General features: G+C 38.5%; 1 protein-coding gene across 6 annotated transcripts in view; it reads right to left on the minus strand.

Annotated features, from left to right (window-relative positions):
• Hmcn1 (hemicentin 1) overlaps window positions 1-24,019 on the minus strand; it is a 469,150-nt gene that overhangs the window by 317,493 nt on the left and 127,638 nt on the right. For all 6 annotated transcript variants that reach the window (XM_039090457.2, XM_039090458.2, NM_001271292.1 and 3 more), the window contains 2 exon segments: window positions 21,430-21,588; window positions 20,360-20,482 (listed from right to left, as the gene is read on the minus strand). In XM_039090457.2, the coding sequence (XP_038946385.2) occupies window positions 20,360-20,482; window positions 21,430-21,588 (282 nt within the window).

Genomic DNA, 24,019 nt, shown 5'->3' on the forward strand with positions numbered 1-24,019 from the left:
TGAGTTAGGAAAGACTTAAAATAGAGATGAAACTCTCACAGCCTGTCTTGTGAGACTGTAGGACATGAGGGCAGAGGGATTCATGCAAATGCCATGGAAACAGAGAATTGAATAATACAATCACCAATTCCTTCTTGAGGCGAAGGCTGGATATGCTGGGGACATAAGAAGTAAATCAGTCTGTGGTGGACTGGTTCAGAGGAGCCATTAGGGACAGTCAACTATCAACAGCTGAGTTTCCACATGAATATTACTAACTGAAAGGTGACCAAAGAGGGGCAGACAAAAATGGAGAGAAGCAGGCGTAACATAGACAGTGCTTCATAGCCACTTCACTGGGTTAGGGAGAATTCTGTTCACAGGGGAGTTAATAAGGAGGTTGGTTTAACAAAAACCTCAGAAGGACTCATTTCGGCAGCTCTCTGTGAGCTCACAGGCATGCTGTCTGTGAGATTGGTGAGACTTTGGTTGATCTGACTGACTTGAATAAACACATATACTGGATCTGGTATGCAAATCAGATCCATAAAGTGTTCAATCAATCTTGCAGAACGAGAAAATCAGAAAAAAAAAAGAAAAAGAAAAATTCCACCCAGCTTAAAGGTAAGTATGGCAATATTTGTGTTAAGCCAGAACAGCTAGGAAAGAAAATAACAGAAAGCTAAATGCTGTGCAGGTGAATATCCACAAGGTTCTCAGTCCTGAGCAGCAGTTCATGGTGCAGACATGTGATAAAATAATGCTGATAAGAAAAAGATCAAACTTGACTGAGGGTTAGGCAATGATGACCCAGAGTATATGATATAAAGTGTAATGGCCCACAGAAGCAACTATGTAGAGCTTACAGAGACGGAAGCAACAATTAGGAAGCCTCTATGGGTCTGACCCTTGTCATTTGAATATATGTTATGGTTGTATAGCCCAGTGTTCTTGTAGGACTCCTAACACTGGGAGTGGGGGTTGTCTTTGATCTTTTGTCTGCTTTTGGAGCCCTTATCCTCCTACTGGGTTCCATCCTCCAACTATAGTATGAAATGTGCCTAGTCTTATTGCAACTTGATATGTCATGTTTGGTTGATATCCCTGAGAAGCTTGCCATTTTCTGAAGAAAAACTGAGGAGTGGATCCTGGAGAGAAGGGAGGTGGAGGAGGGGGAATTCAAAGAGAGGAGAGAGGAGCAGCTGTGGTCAGGATGTAATATATGAGAAAAGAATAAATTTTTGTAGAAAAATTATTAAAATGTATCATAACAATAATATGCCATGCAAAAAAAGAAAGTAAAGAATCAAATAAGAAGCAAACTTCCTGCAATACCTGCAGAAAACAGCTCTAGTTTGTTTTCATTCCATATACATAGGTGCATATAAGTATGTGTGTATATGTATATATTTATGTGTGAGCTGACACATAGATTTACAAAGCACATATATTTTAAAGCTTTCTTATTTATAAATGCATTTTTTAACACTCGGTACTTACATATTTAGGAGACATTTGGGGATGCAAAAGAAATTAGATAAAGTTCATTTTCTGAAGTATGTTTAAATGAGACTATTAAAATACACTCAACATTGGCATTAGAAGGATAACCAAATGCCATGTACTATAATTTACGTTAAGCAATACTCAGTCTACCAAGGAGAAAGGTGAAGCTTAGGTAGGTGCTCTTCACCTGGGCACAATGGAAGGAAGGTCTTCCAAGAGCTCATTCACAAAGAGAGCCCTAACACGCAATTCATCACTGATTGCGAGAGCAGCACTTAGGAATTCCCAGACCACAATAGAAGTGGCTGGAAGTTCTCACGGTCCCATAAACCTGCTGCACTCCTCCCTTGGTTCATTTCCTGAGGCGTTGTTTTGTAAAAGGCGCATTGCAATAGAAAGGAATAAATCTTTATTATTCCTAAGCCATAATTAATTTTTATTGTAATTGCCCGTATAGTCTGGACAAACATCTGAAATTTAATAGACTGATGTCATCCTCTTTGATTTTATAGCAATTAAAAAAGTATAGCTTCATGATTCAGTAAGAAAGCAAATGCCTTGGCCTAACCTTGAGGGAGACAAAATATTGGCAGGAAAAATGACCACACTCTTTCTCTCAGCAACCACAGGGGAGAGAAGGAGAATTAGAGGCTAATTATCTACTTTAAGTTCACAGAATGTCTTGGAGCCCGTGAGAAATCAATCAGAACTATTAATACACTAGAGACTTAGCGTGCAGATTTCCAACCCTTTCACTTGCAACACATATTCACAATAGGCAGGAGTGGGATTTAAATGTTTGATTTTTTTTTCACTTTATAAACCCAATGAACAAGGCCAGTGCTATCCCAAAGTGTGCAAGCACAGTAACTGAGCTTACTCCAAAGCAGCTACCAGGAAAATATAAGTGGAAGCATCCCCAGTTCGCAGGCATTAGCATAACTTAATCTACAACTCAAGAATTAGGTAACTCCAGGGACTAAATAGAAGGACGACGGGTGGAGCTCACAAAGACAGGCATTCCAGCTAGATGTCAACAGAAAAGTATCGCCAGAAACAGCCTAATCGCCAGTGTCAAGAAAAATCACTCATGGTGACCGTTGCTAATTGGATTCTACATTTTCATGTGAATCTACAGCTAAGTCTGAAAGGCTTATATTCCATAATTGTCACCACATGCTGAAAGAATAAATCCACATTATTTCTGGTTGTATTTTTTTCTGTATATACAATAAAAAAGAAAGAAAGAAAAACTCACGTGTGGTTAAATTAAAACTAATGACCGACATTAGCCCGAATGGCTGAAGTATCGGACAGAAAACACCAAGAACAGTGTAGAGCAGTGGTTTTCCACCGTCCTGACACTGTGACCCTTTATTATATATAAGTACACTGTAGCTGTCTTCAGACACACCAGAAGAGGTCATCAGATCTCATTACGAGTGGTCGTGAGCCACCATGTGGTTGCTGGGATTTGAACTCAGGACCTCTGGAAGAGCAGTCGGTGCTCTTAACCATTGAGCCATTTCTCCAGCTTAATACAACTCCTCGAATTGTAGGGATTGCCAACCACAAAACTATTTTTGTTGCTACTTTATAATTGTAATTTTGCTACTGTAATGAATTGTAATGTAAATGTCTGATAGCAGGATATCAGATAGGTGACTCCCCCAAGGGGGGTCAATCACCCATAGGTTGAGAATTGCTGTTGTAAAGAACAGCCAAAACTCACAGACTACTACTGATAAGATTGAAAACAACTTTGGAAAAGTGAGGCAGCATCTTCTAGATGTAATAAATTTGACTCTTGCTCCCACTGACAAGCAACATGTCCTAGCATGCGCAAGAGCAGAGCACGTATGATCAATCAAACTGGGTGTTACTCAAATGTTCACCAACAGTGGAGAAACAGATTGTGGTATACGTTCATACAACGGAATAGTATACATCAACAAGAACTGACCCATGACTATGTGGAAGATTGTAGGAAAACCTCACAAATAGAATTTGGACACAAAAACCGGACACTTAAAATGCACAGATTTGGACAATTTCACTTATACGCAGAGCAAAGCATAACAAATTAATCTATGTTTTTAAAACCACAAAAGAGCAAAAATGCTAATAAGCCCATGAGACCCAGAAGATAGTATAGACGTAGATTTCTGAGGTCTTGGCCATGCACGGTTTCTAAGTGCTGGTTCCCCAGGGAACTTTGGCTTGAATTAATGTTGTATGCAGGATACCATGTATACTTTTCTGTGTGTATAGAATGCTTTAACAAACAGTTGGAAATAAAAGAAACAATGTTAATTCATAAAAGCACTTTCCGGGGGACTCAGAGATAAGTCAGCCATTATGTGACTTCTCTTCTAGATCTGGGTTTGATTCCCAGGATCCACACGGCTGCTAACTACTATTTGTAACTCCAGTTCCAGAGGATCTGACACTTTCTATGAGCACTGCACACAATGTGGTGCACAGACATAAATGCAGGCAAAGCACTCATGCACATGACTTTGTTTAAAGCATGCTTTCTAACCAAGCAGATCAAGCGTTTTTACCCAGTTTAATTTAACTGAAATAAAAATTTACTAGTTACAGTCAAGAAGCTGAATTACTCATATGGTATTTTAGGGTACTCCGAAGAAGTAAAATGAAAACAAAATATCTCAGTAGTGGTAAAATTGGCCATACTGCTAGAAAACATACCAACCACTCCATTTTGAAATACTAAGAAACTGCTAGAAATAACAGATAATAAATACAAACACTGCTTTTTCAACTCCTGAGTTACCACAGATAATAAGAGGTACCATTTCTTTATCGCTAATTAGAAGGGGAAACACTTCCAAAGAAAGTTTGACAGATAAGCTAAATTTAAGATAAGCTAAATTTAAGAACTATTGTTTACTTTTAGAATGGCGACTTTTTAACAGATGGGCAAGTATGTGGAAATGGAAAGCCCCATAGATAGACTAGGAAAGGGTGCTACAGCAGGAGTAGAGCAGGGAGGGTTCGCATGTCCTAAGAGACAAAAGGTGATCCTCAAAGGTTAGAGTGGAAGAATTCAAAGCTGGAAGGCAAGGTCCTTCCTGGTTAAGAAAGAGTTAGTGACAGAAAAGCAGAGGCAGAAAAGCAGAGCACCACTCCTGTCCAGGCAGAGAAGAAAGACTAATTAGAGTGGGGAGCAGTATGGGAAATACCTGGAGATAGGTTTGGATGGCAAAGTGAGAGAGATCACAGCTAAGTTGGAATTTCAAGAAAAAATTGGATATCATTCAGTTGGCTGTGAGGGTCAGTTTCTAAATCAGAGGAGAGGCATGGAGAAAGCAAACCATGAGGATGTTTATCTTGCTGGATACACAAGCAAAGAGTAGAAGAAGGGGGAGAAATGATTGCTGAAATACAGATGTGGCGTGCTGTAGACCTGGGCTGGGGTGCTGACATCAGGGGAGTGTATTAAATAAAATTTTATACAATATATTCTTGGGATACATTCCAGATATATCCAACCATATTTGACTCACTAACGTAAATTCCTGAAAAACAAAACAACATGATTTTTTTTAAAAAAAAAGTGGAAAATGGAAATTTGAACATAGTTTGCATAGATCTGAACATCCATTTTCGAGTATGAGATGAATAACTAGTGTCAGCCTTTCCAAAGGATACTCTGTCTCACTTTCTCTTATGGGTCCTTAATGCAATGCCTAGAAACATCTAACCAAAGGCACTGTTAAGTACTTATCTACCTCTTGGGCTTGTTGGATTGGTCCTTCATTTCCTGAAAGGTGTAATTTAGGGAACAAGAGATAGGCACAGTATTCTACATGAAAGTCATATGGTGCAATTATGCTGGTGGCTTCAGAAAGAGGGAAAAAAAGTAAGTGGGGAAATTGATCTAAAGAAGTGATGGAATTAAAAAATTAGTTAACAATAAAAGACCAACTGTTTGTCTATGTAGCATGATAATGTCAGGAAGAAGATGAGACCATATGACGTGACTCTAGCCTCAGTGATGTTGGGAGGTGTGGTTGTAAACGATAGTTGATAACTTTTATTAATACCATTATTAATCATGGTATTTATAGCTCTTGTACCATGAGAAAACTATAGCTGTTCCTGCTCAAATTGAGATGTTGTCCCTCTTTTTCTATCTTCACTTTTAAAGACCATGTTTAGTTTTCCTGTATACTTAATTCCTAATTCCTTTCTAAAATGCTGGCACTGCTGGACTTCCTCAGAATCTCCCTAGCTCTTAAGACAAATGAGACAAAAGAGAAAATAAAAGCTTATCCAAAAATGAATTATTCTACATTAGTGTGACATTAGTATTCAATTTCTCAACACTTTTAGATGATGGTTCTTCTGTTATTTATGATCCCTTGATTTTACCAATTTGAACATAATAATTTATAGTGTTGTCCCCTAATCAGTAACAGCCAATCTCTAAGACACAAAAAGTTACTTAATATGTTACATTTTTCAGAACGATAAATCTAGGACAAGATAAAGTCCAACAACTCTTCTACAGAAGTACCACATCCTTCTGTTGTCTGTCTACCCAAATCTGATGTAACACATTTTCAAAAAATGCTCTTTGAAAAAAAGTCAGAGAATGTGATTGATTAGCTTGGCAATACGCTGTAGATAATTTCAAATCAGTTATGTTTCAAGAGAATGCCCAAAGTTTAGAATTATCCATCTACAAATAACTGTTACCAAGAAAAATATAGAAAAGTATATTTTAGTTGATTCAGCCAATAACACAGGGTCACTATCAGAGAAGGGGAGAGAGAGAGAGAGAGAGAGAGAGAGAGAGAGAGAGAGAGAGAGAGAGAGAGGAAGGGGGGAGGGGAGGGGAAGGGAAGGGAAGGGAAGGGAAGGGAAGGGAAGGGAAGGGAAGGGAAGGGAGAGAGAGAGATCCAGAAGGCAATGCCTAGTCTAATATAAATGAAGAGACGGAGGGCTTGAGTTGGTGAACACTGAAATGGGTACAATTTTAAGTGCAAACATAAGAGAAAGGAACTATGAAGGCAAATGTGTGCATGTATTTTTACAGGACGTCTCTCCCATGTTTGCCTGAGTAATAACCTGTACATGCATAAGCTAAATGTTATGAAGACAGGACAGAAATTCTGTCCACAAAGGAAAACATACTTGAGATACGAAATACAAAAACTCCTGAAATCCACGCAGGCCCAATGACTGTATGCCTTCTTTTCAACAAAAGAGAAGAGACCTCATCAAATACTTGGTGAGATCAGTAGAGATACATAAGGGCTACATTTTACAAGTAGCATTTAGAAAACCTTAGAATCAGTATTTCTTCAACCACTCCTAAGAGCTTTAAATCCAAGCCACAACCAAATGATGATCAGACAAATTAATAAGTAGTTCCATCCTACGTCATAAGACAAGGGAAAACTTTATACTAATACAACAAAAGCCATTGCTCCCCAAATAATCGCAACATGATCAGTGCCTAGAAAGGGGGCAGGCGTACTATGATGAGACACTGACAAAAAGCAGCTTAGTAGAAGAAAGGGTTTCTTGGCCTTATAGGCTACCGTCCATCATGTTGGTATGGAACTCAAGGAAGGAGCTTGAAGCAGGAACTGAAGGAGACCATGAAGGAATGCTGCTAACTAGCTTGCTTGTGACTTGCTCACCTTCCTCCCTTCTACATCCTCCCTACAGAGAGCTGGGCCCTTCTGCATAAATTAACAATAAAACTATAAAAAGCCCCACAGCTATGCCCACTGGCCAATCACAGGAGACAATTTCTCAACTGACTTTCCTTCTTCCCACTCATGTCATGTTGACTGTTAACAGAAGCTAAGCGTGACGGTAGGAGGGAAACAGGATCTACAAGTACTCAAGTGAAAATGTACACTGAAATGACAGATATGGTGATGCCCAGGATGACTTGTTTTTAGATGAATCTAAGATACGGTGAGATGAATAGCTGACCACTGACGTATTGGAGTACGAAGTGTCAGTAAAACTGTGGACAACTGGAACTCGTACACTGCTGGTAGGCGCAGGAAATGGTACGATCACTTTGGAAAACACTCTCACTCTTCCATGTAAAGTTAAACATTTACTTTCCCATAACCCGTCACATTTATGTGTAATTACAAACTTAGGAAAAATGAAAACATGTGTCTGACCAAAGAACCACACAAAGATGTTGAGAAATACTATGTCCAAAGTAAGCAAAGAGTGAGGCAACAGAGATGTCCAACAAGAAGGAAGGAATTAGCATAGATTAAATATATATTTACATATAATATATGTAATTAGATGCTCGGACTAGAAAGAAACTCAACAATGTAGAGAACACAATGAATAGGAGCGCACACCATGGCCACCTCGCAGAAACATGAAACTCAGAAAAATGCTCAACTCAAAGTTTTCTGCTCACAGGAAACTTTAGAAAAGAGTGAACCAATGACACATTGGAAAGAAAATCAGTGACTGATGAACTGGAAGGCTGAGGTAGCACTGAACACATGAAACATCAAGGGTGATGGAAATGGCCTTTATTGAGACTGTGGTAGTGGTTACACAAGTGTATAAAATTTGTCAAAACTCATTAAAATGTATATTTAGTATAAATGCATTTTACTTTATGCAAATTCCACTTTAACCTTAGTATTTAAGATATTCTATGAATATATAGAAATATGATCAGTCAACAAAAGTTTTAATGAAAAATGTGTTATAGCTATGTTTTCTTTATGTTCACAATGGGGTAAAGAAATTGTACACATACACAGAGATATACACAGATACATTCACACACACAGACACAGAGATACATATACAAACACACAGATATACATATACATAGACACATATGCACTTATATTCACATACTTTCAGATGCACACATATATACACACAGAAACATATCCAATACACTTTAGTATACATACAAACACACACACATACACATATACATATATACATATATACAGCACACCTTCATTACATGCAGACACACATACAGATGCACATACATATATACAAACAGGTATATACAGAGACACACAGACATAAGCAGACATACACAGATACGTATGTAGATACATATATGTACACAAACGCATACATGACATGCAAAAATATATGTATACAGACAGACTCACTCACATACATACTCACACACACACAGACACACACACACACAGAGACACATTCACACCTATTCAAATACCCAAACACGTATGCATATATATATATATATACACATATATATATATACACATATACTGCATCCATTCAATTCTTTACTATTCAAACGTCATTGAATGTTATAGCAGGATAAAATGCTGAAACTGTTGAATCAAACTTCCTGCCTTTCTGTCCGTAGGAAGCTCATAGTCTGCTATTATACTAAAGAACAGAGAGGCAGGAGCACAAAGTAAACATGGAATCGCATGGGCACTGGAGCTGTAAAGGAAGACCACCTTCCCCCATATGTGTGAATGCTGTTGCCCATCTGCTGCATTTGTCGAACCTCCAAGTCTGGAGAAGAGGGAAATTCCCCACTTGGGAGAAGGAAAGCTTTGCTTTAGCAGTGGTTTGGGAGGATCAGTCCATGGTTGGCTGGTTTTACTGTTAGTAGGCCTATGACAAAACACAAACAGCACATAGGGAAGCCCAGTTGAGGAAAGTCCCTCACTTCCTGGCTTCCAGAAAGCAAAGAGAAACAGAAAGGGCCAAGGGACCCATCACTAGTGAAGCACTTCCTCCAGAGAGGCCCCACCTCCTGAAGTTCCCCAGACTGGCAAACATTATGACAGCAACTAGGGCTCATGTCATCCTCAGCATATTTTCAGGGGGGAGGGAGCAGAAGAGGAGTTTACATATAAAAAATCCTTGTGGTTTTATATCAAATCAAGCAAATATTTTCCTCTCATAACCCTTGACATGGTGAATATGCTGTAAATGATTGTTCCTTATGGTAAAGAGCCAAAGTGATGGCAGATTAGTATTAGCATCAGAAAATAAAATAGGACATTCACAAAACATACTTGGGTTGATATTTCAATATCAGAGAACATGTTATTTTGATATTTCTTTCTTTTTTTAAAGATTTTATTTATTCATTTTTTTATATATGACAAGTACACTGTCACTGTCTTCAAACACACCAGAAGAGGGCATTGAATCTCGTTACAGATGGTTGTGAGCCACCATGTGGATGCTGGGATTTGAACTCATGACCTCTGGAAGAGCAGTCAGTGCTCTTAACCGCTGAGCCATCTCTCCAGCCCTTGATATTTCTTTCTATTATAAAATCTTACATGGTAAAATAGGACATTGTTTTACATAAATCAGTTCCAATAGTGTCATTATGACAATCTACCCACATCAACATTTTTCAGTGTTCCTTTAAAACAAACACACAAACAACAGACAATAATCAGGACACTAGGACATTGCACAGAAATTGACAAGGAAAACGGGTTACAACCGAACTATTCTAATAGAAGCTGAATGTGAGGACACATTCAGACCCAAGAGCTGACACAGTGAGCTGAGATGCTTAATCAGAGAAGAACATCATAGGATACCAAACGCATCCCCAGCATCCTGTCGTGTAAGGAACAACAAGCCATGATTGTTCAATTATAGTCTGTTAGCATGGCTTCACCCCACAGCTGCACACATGTATGTATATCCATGAAGTCCACTGTGTCTGGTGCAGTCAGCCATGTGAGTCGATATGCTGTTTAGACTACATGTGTGTGCAAATCTTTTACAGCAGGTGGTGTAACAGGAAAAGTAGCTCAGCCCGGAAACCAAATTCTACATGAATGCTATCCCATTAAGGGCAGTAGTGTTCCCTACATTGTCTTACGCAGGACTCTTCAAAAAGGAATACAATTTTCTTAAAGATTCTGAATCTCTTTTGCAAGGCTCCATCTAAAAAAAAAAGCCTTAAAGACTGAGTGAAGTAAGGAAATAGAGAATGTTATAGAAATGTTAATAAAAAATAGCCTTGGAATTGCAAAACAACAACCAAAAAAGAAAAACAGGGTAAACTTGGAGTGAGAATAGAAACTGGTTTATATTTTATCATAGCTGTCTCTTTCTTTTGAGTTTATTTTGGAAACAACATCAGTAGATTAATTTCAATCTGTGTAATTTTGCAGACTGAATTCATAAGTGATTATTTGTCTAAATCAATGTAGTCGGTTTGATGTCGTATTCCAAACATCTAAAAATTAGAGGAAACCATACAACCAAAGTAAAATCTAGAATGGCAGAACCAACATATCTATTCTTGTTATATTGGTCCTACAGCAGAGTACTTGAACTCGTGACATTTATCTCCTGAAGAAGAGCAGAAAGCAAACTCAATTTATCAGCAAACCAGACTGATCTTGTTTCCCGGTCTTTCTCTCCTCAACATTTCCATTCGTAGCTATGTGCATGAGATGGTGCCACTTTGTATAAAAACAGTTGGACACCACTAGTTGATCTGTAGAGACGGTGCTACTTTGTATAAAAACAGATCACTGCTAGTCAATCCACTAGCTTTCTCCCATTTGGATAACAGATTGTGAGAGTGCCTTACCAGTACCAGTGACTCCTTCATTAGCATATATTCAGTACAGTTTCTGACTTAACCCTGTGTAGCAAATGTGGATGTGTCTCTATGTACTACTCATTATTCTCTTAGTATCTAATTGTTGCGTGATGTCTCTACATACTATTCAATATCTTCTCAGAGTATGGAAGGACTCTTTGGGGCAAGAGAAAAGTGTATCCGGTGGTAGAAATAGTCTTAAAGACTGAACCTCAAAACTGGGCTGGATGGTTAAAATCCCAACACTTCGAAGGCAAAAGCAGACAGATCTCTGAGTTTGTGACAAATCTTCATCTACATAGTGAGTTCGAGGATAGCCAGAGCCATAGTGACACACTGTCTCAAAAAGCAAATTGAAGTTCAGCGTATTCAAAGGACAGTATCATCCAATGAACAGGCAGAATCAAATGAATCCATTAACGTTCCAGAAGGTTCCCAGAGATTCCATTTTAAAATAAAGTCCAGACGCATGGCAGAAAGCAATGCTATTCTGGTTCTCAACCTTTTGAATGCTACAACCCTTTAATACAGCTCCTCATGTTGTAATGACCCCAGCCATAACATTATTTTGGTACTACTCCATAACTATATTTTGCTACTGTTATGAAATGTTATGTAAATATCTTACAAGCAGGATATCTGATTTGCGACCCCTGTGGGGCTCAAAACCCACTGGTTGAGAACCACCGCTCTACAGAATTCAGAAGCTAGATTCTAGATCATTCTTAGGACTAACCTCAGCGTCCCAATTTATGTTGGACATACTATACTTATTATAAGGCACCTCAACACAAGAAAACAATCTGCAAAGCAAGTCCTTTCTTCCATTCAACAACAGGCACTCTGCGGTCCGCTTTGTTCCAGTTTGCCCGAATGCAAATTTTGAACTTCATTGGCCTCCTTCCTTTCTTTAATCACTCAGGCGATTGATATTAAGTATTCTCAGATCTACCAAACATCTGGCTTTCTAGCAGGCAGAGCAATATTTAATACAATTGATTTTTTTTGTTTTTTTGGCTAAGTAGGAAATAGCAGATGGGAGTGGAGAAAGGATGGAGCTGTTTGGAAGAAGAACATCGTTGTATTGATGTTCAGGGTAGGGGGTTTAACCAAGCAGAACCGTTCACAAGGTCACATTTTACAGGCGAAAAGCAAGGCTGACATGAGAGCCTTGGAACACATGAGCACAGCAATTTGGATTTGGGCAGGAGTCAAAGATTACAGAATTTGTAAGTCTGTGAGGGGAGAGGGAGGCTGCACTGCTCAGAAAGTCTGGTGAGCAGAAATGAAAGCTAATACTTTTATTTAATTGGGTACATGGTTTCAGTAATCTTCAATTTTCAAATGACATTCGTTTCAAACATAAAGAATAATAACATGTCAAAGGGACTAGGGACATGGCTCAGTTTGTACAGTGCATGCTGTGTAAGGATATGGACCCCAGCACCTATATAAAAGCCAGGTGTAGCCATAGGACTTATAGCCTCAAATGACTATGGTCCAGATTCTGTCTCAAAAAAAAATATGGTAGACAGCAATAGAGGACAACAGTAATGTCTACCTTGGGACTCCACATTCACACAGGTTTGCACATATACACACTCACACCCACACATGAGCATGAACATGAACATGTACCATACAGAAACAAGAAAGATCATACATATATTCAAGACAGGGTTTCTCTGTGTAGCTCTGGCTATCCTGGAACTCGGTCTGTAGACCAGACTGTCCTTGAACTCACAGAGATCCGCCTGCCTCTGCTTTCTGAGAGCTGGGATTAAAAACGTATGCCTCTACCACCCAGCCATAATTGTTTTCAATTTATCTATAATCATTCTCATGTGACTGCCAATGAAATATATACGATGTTTACAGATTATAAGAAATATTCATATACCTATGAATACTAGATAAGCCTTAGCCTTCACAGGTACATGGTTTTAATAAACATTACTTGAATTAATAATTGCATTCATTGTCATTTAAAAATATTTTAGTAATTGTCATATTACTGAGTTACTTAGTAATGTAATAAATCTAATTAAAAAGACTTTTCACAAATACTATCACTAGTTTCTAAAGACTGTTATTTCTCACAGAGTACATATATTTAAACTATAAGTCATTTAACCAATCCATACATCTTTTTTCTAATTTCATAACGAAAACGTGAAATGGACCAAAGATGCTTCAGTGCGAATCAACCATATCTACTTAAAATCGTATGAGCTTTATGTCATTTTAAATTTCCCTCCTTCCTTGGCTACCAAGCTTGTTGAAGTAATTCGCTGTAGGATTTTGATGCGCACTGATCTACTTCAGGAAAGAGAAAAGCCAATCTGTAATTCTTACCACAAGGCCAAATCATAGCGCCAGTGTTCCATAATTCACACGCTCTCTCAGGGCTCTCCTATCATAATCCTCTGACCATTGGTTCATGCCAGGCATGCCTAAGAAAGCCGGGACGTATATGAAGCATGGGTTTGCTCCATTTATTTATCCTAGATCACAGGGAAATTCCTCCAACAAAACGTTCCTTATGTTGACTCATCAACCCTTTCATCACCTTTCTTTTTTTTTTTTTTTTTTTTCCCGGAGCTGGGGACCGAACCCAGGGCCTTGCGCTTTCTAGGTAAGCGCTCTACCACTGAGCTAAATCCCCAGCCCCCACCTTTCTACTGTTGAAAAATAAGGAGCAAAAATTATATTATCCTTGGTGGACATTTTTATTTCTATTGAACCAATGACTGCTTACCACTTCATTAAATAAACCTCAGGGTTCCAAGCTTCTTCTTGTTTCTTACTTCCCTGACAGAGCTTTGAAAAGTTAATCCTGAGATTTTTTTCCCCACCCCTAAAACTGCTCTAGAAAAAACCCACACTTTTTATGAGGAGGTTTCCACAAAGGCAATAAACTGATAGAAGTATTTGAGTCAAAAACATAAGCCATAAAATGTATCTAGTGCGTTTAGTTTAAAAGTTAAAGCTTTTTTTTCTAACAATGCACAGTGCTTGTACGGTGGAGCTGCTGACTAGATAAGAAAACGTTTGGGCTTATGTCTTTTCTCCGTCTAGAAGTTGACAAGAACTCATGATTCTCTTAGGTTAGATCACTCTGTTTTCATTAGTTTCATTATTAAAGAAGAAACCCTACGAAGTTCTCCCCAACCACACACTGTAAGACATTGTGGAGAAAGAAATAAAGTCAGGCTTTTAAATCTGCCTCGCTGTGGCTGACAAGTAACTTTCCCTTCAGATGCAGGCCACACAAATCTGGACGTAGTATAGACCACTGGTCTAGAAGGTCAGAAATGTTTGGTAAAAAGGACAGAGAGGATTCTAAATAATCATGCAAGTTCAAGTTCAAAGCTAGGTCCTTTTCCAAACACTATGAACAGATAATCTCATTTGGTTAAAACACACACACACACACACACACACACACACACACACACACACACACACACACACACACACACACACTTTATAGTGGTGTTTATTTATTCGTTCATTTTGTGTGTATGAGTGTTTGCCTGCCTATATTACTGTGTACTGCATGTGTGCAGTGCACACAGAAGCCAGAAGAGGGCTTTTAGAACCTCTGGATCAGGAGTTAAAGGTGGTTGTGAACCTCCATGTGCAGGCTGGGCCTCAAACCCCAGTCCTCTGCAAGAGCAATAAGTGCTCCTAACTCCTCACTATCTCTCTAGTCTCTTCCCCCACCATACATGCAAAATCTTGCTGTGTATGTCTTTGCAGCTTGTTTTAGTGTTACTGTGTATTGCTTTTTATTCTGTCATTGACGTGTGTTTTTCTAAACAAAGGGCTGTACAAAGCAATCTTTTAAAATTCAATAGGGAAAATGTATGCACACTGCTGAGGCCATGTTAAAAAAAATGGCAAATTAAAATCGCATTTGTCTCAGCACTGCTGGTATTCTCTGAGGTCCTGGTGCCCTTTGCAGGTCCCGTGAGTTGACTCTTCAAAAGGGATTCACTGCTAACTAGCAGTTTCGATTCTGGATGTTACACATGTATGGTAGATGTCACACACATGTGTGACAGCTTTCTCTCCATTTAAATCCATATTTTCCATTACAGTGCCAATTTAAAAAAAGAAAGAAAAGAAAAAGAAACTCAGCCTCTAAATGGGGAAGATGGCTAATCTCCTTCAAGCCATATGGAGTTTAAATGATTTTTTTCAGACACTTTAAAAGTAGACACAGTAACTGTGGTAGTTTAGAGCTCTTGCCAATCAGAAGCAGCTATGCAAGAAATCAATTTGGTTTGGTTATCTCTGACAGAGTTGAACTTGATAGTTTATTTTAGCTTCTAATCAAAATAGCATCAGCTAAATAAGACAGAATTATTTATTTTCCTGTTTGTCTTGGTCTATGCAACTCGCTGGCCAGTTTATCCTCAAACACCATCTTTTTTTCCCTGGCAAGAAATATTTCTCCATGTATTTAGGCAAACTGCTTTTTGTGTTGAGATGGCTGTTCTTTCTTTTTCTTTTTTGGGTGAGTGTGTGTGTGTCTGTGTGTGTGTGTGTGTGTGTGTGTGTGTGTGTGTGTGTGTATCTGTGTGTGTATCTGTGTGTGTATCTGTGTGTCTATGTGTGTTAGTAATATGTATTACTGAGTGGTGTGTGTGTGTGTGTGTGTGTGTGCACATATGTGTTGGTAATATATATTACTAAGTGGGCAGTGTGTTTATGTTGGTAATATGAATTACTGAGTGGTATGTGTGTGTGTTGATAATGTGAGTGGTATGTGTGAGCATGTCCATGTGTAAGTTGGTAATATGTATTACTGAGTGGAGAGTGTCTGTGTGTGTGTGTGTATGTGTGTGTATGTTGGTAATATATATTACTGAGTGGTGTGTGGGGTATGTGTGTGTGTTGGTGATATATATTACTGAGTAGTGTGTGTGTGTGTGTTTGTGTGTTGGTAATATGTATTACTGAGTGGTGTGTGTGTGTGTGTTTGTTAGTAATATGTACTACTGAGTGTGGTATGTGTGTGTATGTGTGTGTGTGTTGGTAATATGTACTACTGAGTGGTGTGTGTGTGTGTGTGTGTGTGTGTTGGTAATATGTATTACTGAGTGTGGTGTGTGTGTGTGTGTGTGTTGGTAATATGTACTACTGAGTGGTGTGTGTGTGTGTGTGTGTGTGTGTGTGTGTTGGTAATATGTACTACTGAGTGGTGTGTGTGTGTGTGTGTGTGTGTGTGTGTTGGTAATATGTACTACTGAGTGGTGTGTGTGTGTGTGTGTGTGTTGGTAATGTGTACTACTGAGTGGTGTGTATGTGTGTGTGTGTGTGTGTGTGTGTGTGTGTGTGTGTGTTGGTAATATGTATTACTGAGTGTTTCCCATTCTACTTTCTGAACTTTATGAGCTCAGACATCCTGACTGCCTCTGTGAGGGACGATGGGATAACACTTTCCTGTGCAGACTTAGGCTTCAGAGGCAGCGAGTTCTGCTCACTCTCAGGACCCTCACCGCTCATTACTAAATGTACTGCTGCAGCTCCTCATGTGCACCTCAAACAGTTCTCAGAAAACCATGAAACAAGACAGAGCCTCATGTTGGCAGAGCTTCTCCTTCAAACCCACACGCTCTCCACCATTTATCTCACTGTGGCTCACACGGCAGGGCAAGGATCCTCCCCTTTTGCTGTATCTAGCCTAGTGAGAGTGATGACAACAGTCACGTCCTCCCACCATTTTTGATGAATATTATGCACTCTGTATATTTTAAATGTCATTATGAAAAAATATCCATATGTTCATAAAGCTACGGTCAATGACTACTTTTAGTAATAAATTAATGACTTTAATTTTTGTTCTAATTTAAACAGTAACGCAACATACATGTGGTTTGATTTAAATGTATCAGTGACCAATAAAAACTCTCCCAGGTGCCTGGAACATGTATTCCTAAAACAATATCCCAAACACATGTCATCTGGGCACCACAGTGGACCAAGGGAAGCATTGCATCGGCATTAGGTAGATGTTCCTTTCTGGATGTGTTTGTGCATGTGGGAATAGTATCTACATCATTTTAAAGTCTGAGCTCTGAGCTTTGCACTTTCCTTTTGACATTTAATTAGGTGAATTCAAAGACGGGTTGCTGGAAACATTTCCACATTGTCTCCACACATTCCCAGTCACTTTCTAGAATGTTAGAGCCGTCTCTGATACATTTTCAAATTTCAGAGGAAAACACTCGTTTCTACTTATTTCCAAGGTCAGCAGTAAGGTTATATTCCAACGTGCTATCTGGAGTGAAATTCAGAGTACGAAAGAACAAAATGGCAAATACCTCATCTCACATCACCAAGTCTAAAACTCTGAACAGTTCTCATAATTAAGCCCATAGACAGTGAGCTTTTCCACATCCTGGTCAAACACAGCTGTTGGCCAAAATAGCAAGAAAGTGCTGTGACAAGATCATACCCCAGAAAAGTTTACAGTTTTTCTAGTCTGGCTACTAGAAAATGAGTGCAGACCCAGCAGGGAAGACTAGAGCTGGATGATCTCTAACTGTCTCAAGATTAAAAAGGAAGGCTTTAATGCCTGGAGTTTTGTGTCTAGTAAATGAGTACATAGTGTGACGCCATCTATTCCCCTCAAAATTTGTAGCATTTACAGAATAAAGGAATTTAGAACAATTGGAAAAGAAAAATTAAGAGGCTGCTATCTCGAAGTTTTGCAAGTCCTTTTTGGCCAGTGTGACAATGCTTCCTATTAACAAATCTTCTATTCTGGTGCCTAAAGAATCACATATATTGATTTGACTGAGAGCTTTACATTCTGAACCCCAGGCAACAGGAAAGAATTGGACCTAGTATGGGCTTTTGAAACCTCAAAGCCCACCCCCCAGGGATATACTTTCATTACAACAAGGCCACGCTTCCTAAACCTTCTAAAATAATTCCACTCCTTGATGGCATATATTCAAATACATGAGCCTATGGGGGCCACCACAATACCAGCCAGCATCATTCGGTATAAACTCTGTATAATGCCTTGCATAGAACATTTTCCCTGTATCATCCCACTTAAAGATAAAAGCACCTCCTGAAATGGAAATTCTATTATCTTCATTTTATAAACAAAGCCTAGTTAGACCTCACACAGCCAACGTCACAGACAAGTATAGAATTTGTAGATTCGTTCATTTTGACACAACTGACTACTCACTTGGTCCAAGGAAAGTAACATTTCCATAACTTCAGACACTTAGCATTAGAAAGAGTTAGAAGACTGAACAAGGAGACTGGGCTTCCTTAACTACTCAGTATCCTTCAAGGCTGTTATAGTGTCGACCTTATATCAAGCTGCCAACATCAGATCAGAAGTCATGAGTATGCAGGACAAGATCTGGGAGCAGAGAATGTCTCCAACTTACCCCTACCCAAATGCCTTTGAATCTCATTGGTCCACAGTAAAAGAAACATTATATCTTTTCCTAAATGAATCAGCCAGGGGATTGGAGATGCACTGACTGACAGAAGCCAAGGCTTATCCCTGCTACGATCAAACTCTATTTTATAAAGAAGAAGATAAATTAATTAATTAGTTAATTAAATTAAAAGGGCAATCTTAACTTTTTTTTTAAACTCTGATCCTGCCATGACAAAATTTAAAGATCTGAATACCAATTGATACAACAATTAACAAAATTAGTAAACCAGTGAGTTGATTTTTCCAACCCCGTTCGTTCTGGGACTCGGCTGTTGAAAATCCCATTCTTGTTCTCACAATCCCTACACTGCATTTGACTGTTTACCAACAGGACAGAGATCCTGTCCTTTCCAAAGTCCTATGTGCTTATGGTAAGTTTTCTAATGTCTTCTCTTCCCCAGCGCCCTTAGCTATGAACTGCCAGGAACACTGAGCAAAGTGCCTGCTGCTGTTTTCTTCCGTCTGCCGTGAGCAGCATCATCACCGCTGGCTCACAGTCTCATCCAGTCTGAAGCTACAGTGTCCTCACCAGTACCAGAAAGCGTAATGCAACTCCCCATCTATACTCCCTTGCAGGAGATCCTGAATGTGTCCCAAGGCAGCCTGCGAGCTTTTCATCCCTTTCAAGCCTTTCTCGTCCAGTTAAAATGTTCTTTGAGACAAGAAGTCCATCTCCTGAGAGGCCTTCACTTCTTCCTAGTTCCTCCCCAGGCTTCTGTCTTCTGCTTGAAACACTTTTTTTCCCCACATTAATTGTTGGGAATCACCTTGTAGTTGCAAGGCATTGTTCAGGAGTGTTTGAATCTCTAAAGGGGATGGAGCATGGGTTCAGGTCATTATTGCCTTCTCAACAGATAGTTTTTCAAAGAAAACTTTTAGAATGAAGTAACCATCCAGGTTGATCATGTAAGTAGCTGATAAAGTTATTTTTACTAAGTCGTTTCTTCTGGAAAGTTATAATACTCTACTCGTTCTGATGTGATATAGTATTTCAGTTATAAGAGAAAAATTGATCATTTTGTTCAGGACCATAGAAATAATGTCATGAAGTCAGGAGAGCTGTTTAGATTCAAAGACTAAATAAGTTAAATGTGAATGATACTTTCTTCAAACTTTATCATTGTTCTGGCAAGTTCTTTAACCAAATAAATTAACTAATTAATAGGTAAATGAAATACAACTACAAGTGTAGCCAAAGCAAAACAATATAGGAAAAGAAAAAGAAATCATAAGAATGAGACCAATTTCAAACAGTACATTTTCGTTACTACAAGCTATATATTTTGTTTTCAATCATTTTTCTAATTATACAGTTATGGGTCATAGATTATAGTTCTTAACATTGGATAATAAAGCTGACCGGAATTGTGTTTGGTAATTCATTTTCTCACATTCAACTTCAATAACAGATCACGCTTCATTTGACCCGTTACCTGAAAAGTATTGGTCAGACACACAAAATCTAATTTTCACATTGAATGAAACAACTTGTAATACCAAAAGATTTTATTAAACTAAGTGAAGTTTTCATCACTGGCGCTTACATGACTTCTTGGTATAACATTATTCAATCTGAAAATTAATACTAAATGAATCTGTTTCTCTGCATCACTGGGGTAATTGACCCATGTGAAACCTAAGGGTAGAATCGGCAGGTTACAACTCTTTCGGACACCAGCATTATCAGTTAGAGTGGCCTAGCTGATTTTTACAAAGTAGCAAAAAAAAAAAAAAAAAAAAAACAAAAAACAAAAACAAAAACAAAAAACTAACCGACTTTACTAACTGACCTCATTTACTTGCTTTTTGTCCAGATGGAACACTTGACCAGAACTTGTAGAAGCAATTTCTTCATAGACTTTGTATCCAATATGGTTCCTGTCATCACAGTCTCCAGTGAGCACAAATACCACCTAAAATTTGTAAAGTAGAGTGAGCTTGAGAGATTTCCAGAAGCCAAATATATTTAGTAGCATCTATTATTTGCCAGCGCATTACTAAGCAAGTCGGATGCTAGCATACATGATAATTATTAGCCTTATACCCTGGGCCTGCACAGGAACATTGTTGTCTATATTTTGGGACAAGTTTGGCCATAGGAACAAGACCATAACTATGCTAGTTTTAACAGTGGCCTCAATTCCTTGTCTTGTCATCCATCCATGCATTTGCAAAGAATTTTGAGGATCTTCATTTTTTTAAATGCATTATTTATAACGTATCTCTGGATCTGAGTTTGGCCCTATGACTTATGCAGAAGAGTCATTTTACAAGTTATGTTCTTCAACTCAAAAGACCTTTGCATTCCCGCTCAATCTCCAGTATTTCTGCCATGGTCACAAGAGGGGCATGCTTAAGTTGACCACCTTAATCTTAAAAGAAAAAAATGTCAGAATACTCAAAGCTCAGTATCTCAACATCCCTAGATGCAGAAGAACCATAAGTAGCCCAGGTAAATTATAGCGTGCTAACGTGGGAAAGATGAAATGCTATGCCTTAAATGGCTGGGTTCTGTTAGATGGCAATGACTAACTGACAATACTGGATAACTAACTCAGGGAAGACTCCCCATAGAAAGCAGAATTGGAAGTACAGACATAACAAATCTGGTAAGATGCTAATACACACTTTATCAAAGCCAAAGGATCAATATGCTGTGAATAAGTCTGAATTTACTACATTCAAATTAGATATGTATCTACACCTATCTACATGGGTAGATAGGTGGTCAGATGGTTATGACTATTGATGTTGATCACAGAGGACAATCAAAAGAGATAAGCAACCTCCCATGCTTATGTTATTCAGACGAGCATGTTATTCAGGCAATCGTGTCAGTCTGTGGACACTGTCTACTTACTTGGGATTGTTTCTGCTGGATAAGCTGCAGCACCTCATGGGTGAGACGATAATCCTTGGATCGTGCATCAGTGAAAACATAGATGAAGGAACCAGGAAGAGAAATTTCCAGGGCAATCTTTATAGCCCCGACACTCATTTCTGGACAATCGCCACCTCCCTGTTGAACAGAAAGCAAGACAAAATCATTTTAGGAAGAAACGGGTATTTTTGTCCATTTACTTTTTCCAGTTAAATTAGGATTTTAAAAATCAGACAATCACTCTTTACTTTCCTTTTCTGTTCATTTGCTACCAGATTAATTACTTGGAGAGGAGAGGATGAAAAAGATTTGACTTGATATAGGATCAAAAATCTATCTTTATGTCGATGAATTTTCTTCTCCCCGTGGTTGAGTTAGCATGCTGTCCGCTCTTTCAAAGTTGTTCTTTTCCTGTGGTCTAATCACTCTTGCTTTTTTCTTTTTTTCTTTTTTTTCGGAGCTGGGGACCGAACCCAGGGCCTTGTGCTTGCTAGGCAAGCGCTCTACCACTGAGCTAAATCCCCAACCCCCTAATCACTCTTGAAATACACTATAAATGCTTTGTTCTGATGGTATTTGATATATTTTCCTTTATATAACAGTATCGGAGTGGTTCTTATTGAAATAAATGACCTAGAATGAGTATACACTCATTCTAGTTGAGAATAGTTGAGAAGTGAGAAATTATCACTTATTATTATTACTATTACTATTATTATGTTATTAACTGATATCTAAGACAAGAATAATTTTTATGTGCAGTCAGTTTTCTTTGTCTATAATGAGTACTATGGGTCTCAAATTTTTAGATTCCTACTTAAAATCTTAAACTAAACACACTTTCCACATGTCTTCCATTGTGTCGTTGACGGTAGTCCACATTATAACTCATCGATGACACAGTATTTGTTAAATAATCTCAAGGGCGATACAGAGCCACGGGAATATAATTCAATAGAGATATTAGCTGTCGTCTGGCACTTCAAAACAGAGTGTTCTGTCTGTAAGCAGGCCAAACATCAAATCTCCAGGGATACAGAAGACTTAACTTCTTCAATCACTAGAGGACATGTCTTTTGACTTGGGTACACATTTTCCCTAGGAGCATCTGTGACTGCCTGGCTCCTTGGCGGTTCCTCAACATTACCAGGACCAGTCGTTAAACCACTCCAGGCAGATCCACAACAGTAAGATTCTTCTAGAACTCGAACTCAACTTAAGACTGAACGTGGCTTTAAAACACAGCCTGCACACAAAAGAGACCCCTACCTTTCAACCTACATATTTGAATGAAGAAGCCATTAATAAAGATTTATAAACAATGCTTCTGTAGGTGCTGGAAACACCTTCTTTTGTGGAAAATTCCTGGTGAATGAACATACGTGTATGAGGCTTAATATCAGCTAATAAACAATATTGTAAAGAGATGATGGATTGACACAGCTCCAATCATTCAACCACCATTACAAATGAAAACTGCTCTCTTTATGAAGAGTTAAACTTTCTTTATGTCATACTCTTCAAAATAACTTTTTGGCTTTTCTGTAAGAACTAATGAAAAAGACAGTCAGAAAAGTTAGGAATATCTAGTAAAGGAAATATTTTGAGTCACATACATTGGAATATACTTATAGTTTGATTTTTTGGCTCCGGATATAAGGGCATTTTTATAATAAAATACAATTTTCTCTGACTTTCACATTTCCATACACCAATTATATTGGGATAACATATATCAATTATAATTTTTTAAGTAATGGAGCCACTCTATTACCAAGGGGTACAGTATCTTTATAATCTTCCTGCTTTTATCTAAGTGAAAATTAAAAGTAAATGCTAAGTAGTAAATCATACTTTATGGAAACTATTTCGGTGTTTCGTTTTGTTTTTCTCATTCAGTAGCCAATTTTATTCAGAGCATCAGACAATTTACATTAGTCATGCATGGCGAAACCATGTTGTTTTTCCATAGAGGAGTATAAACACATAACAATAGCCAGTTGTAGTGAATAATTTGAAATAAACTCATTCCTATCCGCTACACCCGGGAGGGGCACAAAAAGACATCCCGAGAATCATTTCATGGGTTGAAGAAACTGAGATCACAAGATTCGTGTCTTGTTTTCCTGGAGTTTTCTCACAAGCACTCAGAGCTCTCCTCATCGACTCCAGGTCCGGGCTGAGTTCTGACAGCCCTCAACTCACAGAATTTTCTTTCCTATTAGGTTACTTGGATCTTGCTTATTTAATCAGGGTGAGCTTATATATGCAGTAGAGAGCAATCTTCTCTCCACCGCACATGCTGGAAACTACATACTCCCCAGTAGCTTCTTACTATTTTCACTTGATTAAAGGCAGCTAATGTGCTAACATCTTTTCTTGCACACTTGTTTATGTAGATACACAGATGAACGGCAACTTGATAACAGCTTTCTGTTTTGTAATGGAGTAAAAGAATCATACATTCAGTAGAAACCAAACTTTGATTTTGAAGCGAGCCCTTTCCTTGGCGTAGCAGGTGGCACCAAGGCACAGCTTTCAGTCACCCAGGAGAGAGAGAGAGAGAGAG

The sequence above is a fragment of the Rattus norvegicus genome, chromosome 13, assembly GCF_036323735.1.
Source record: "Rattus norvegicus strain BN/NHsdMcwi chromosome 13, GRCr8, whole genome shotgun sequence".
NCBI classification, from domain to species: domain Eukaryota; kingdom Metazoa; phylum Chordata; class Mammalia; order Rodentia; family Muridae; genus Rattus; species Rattus norvegicus.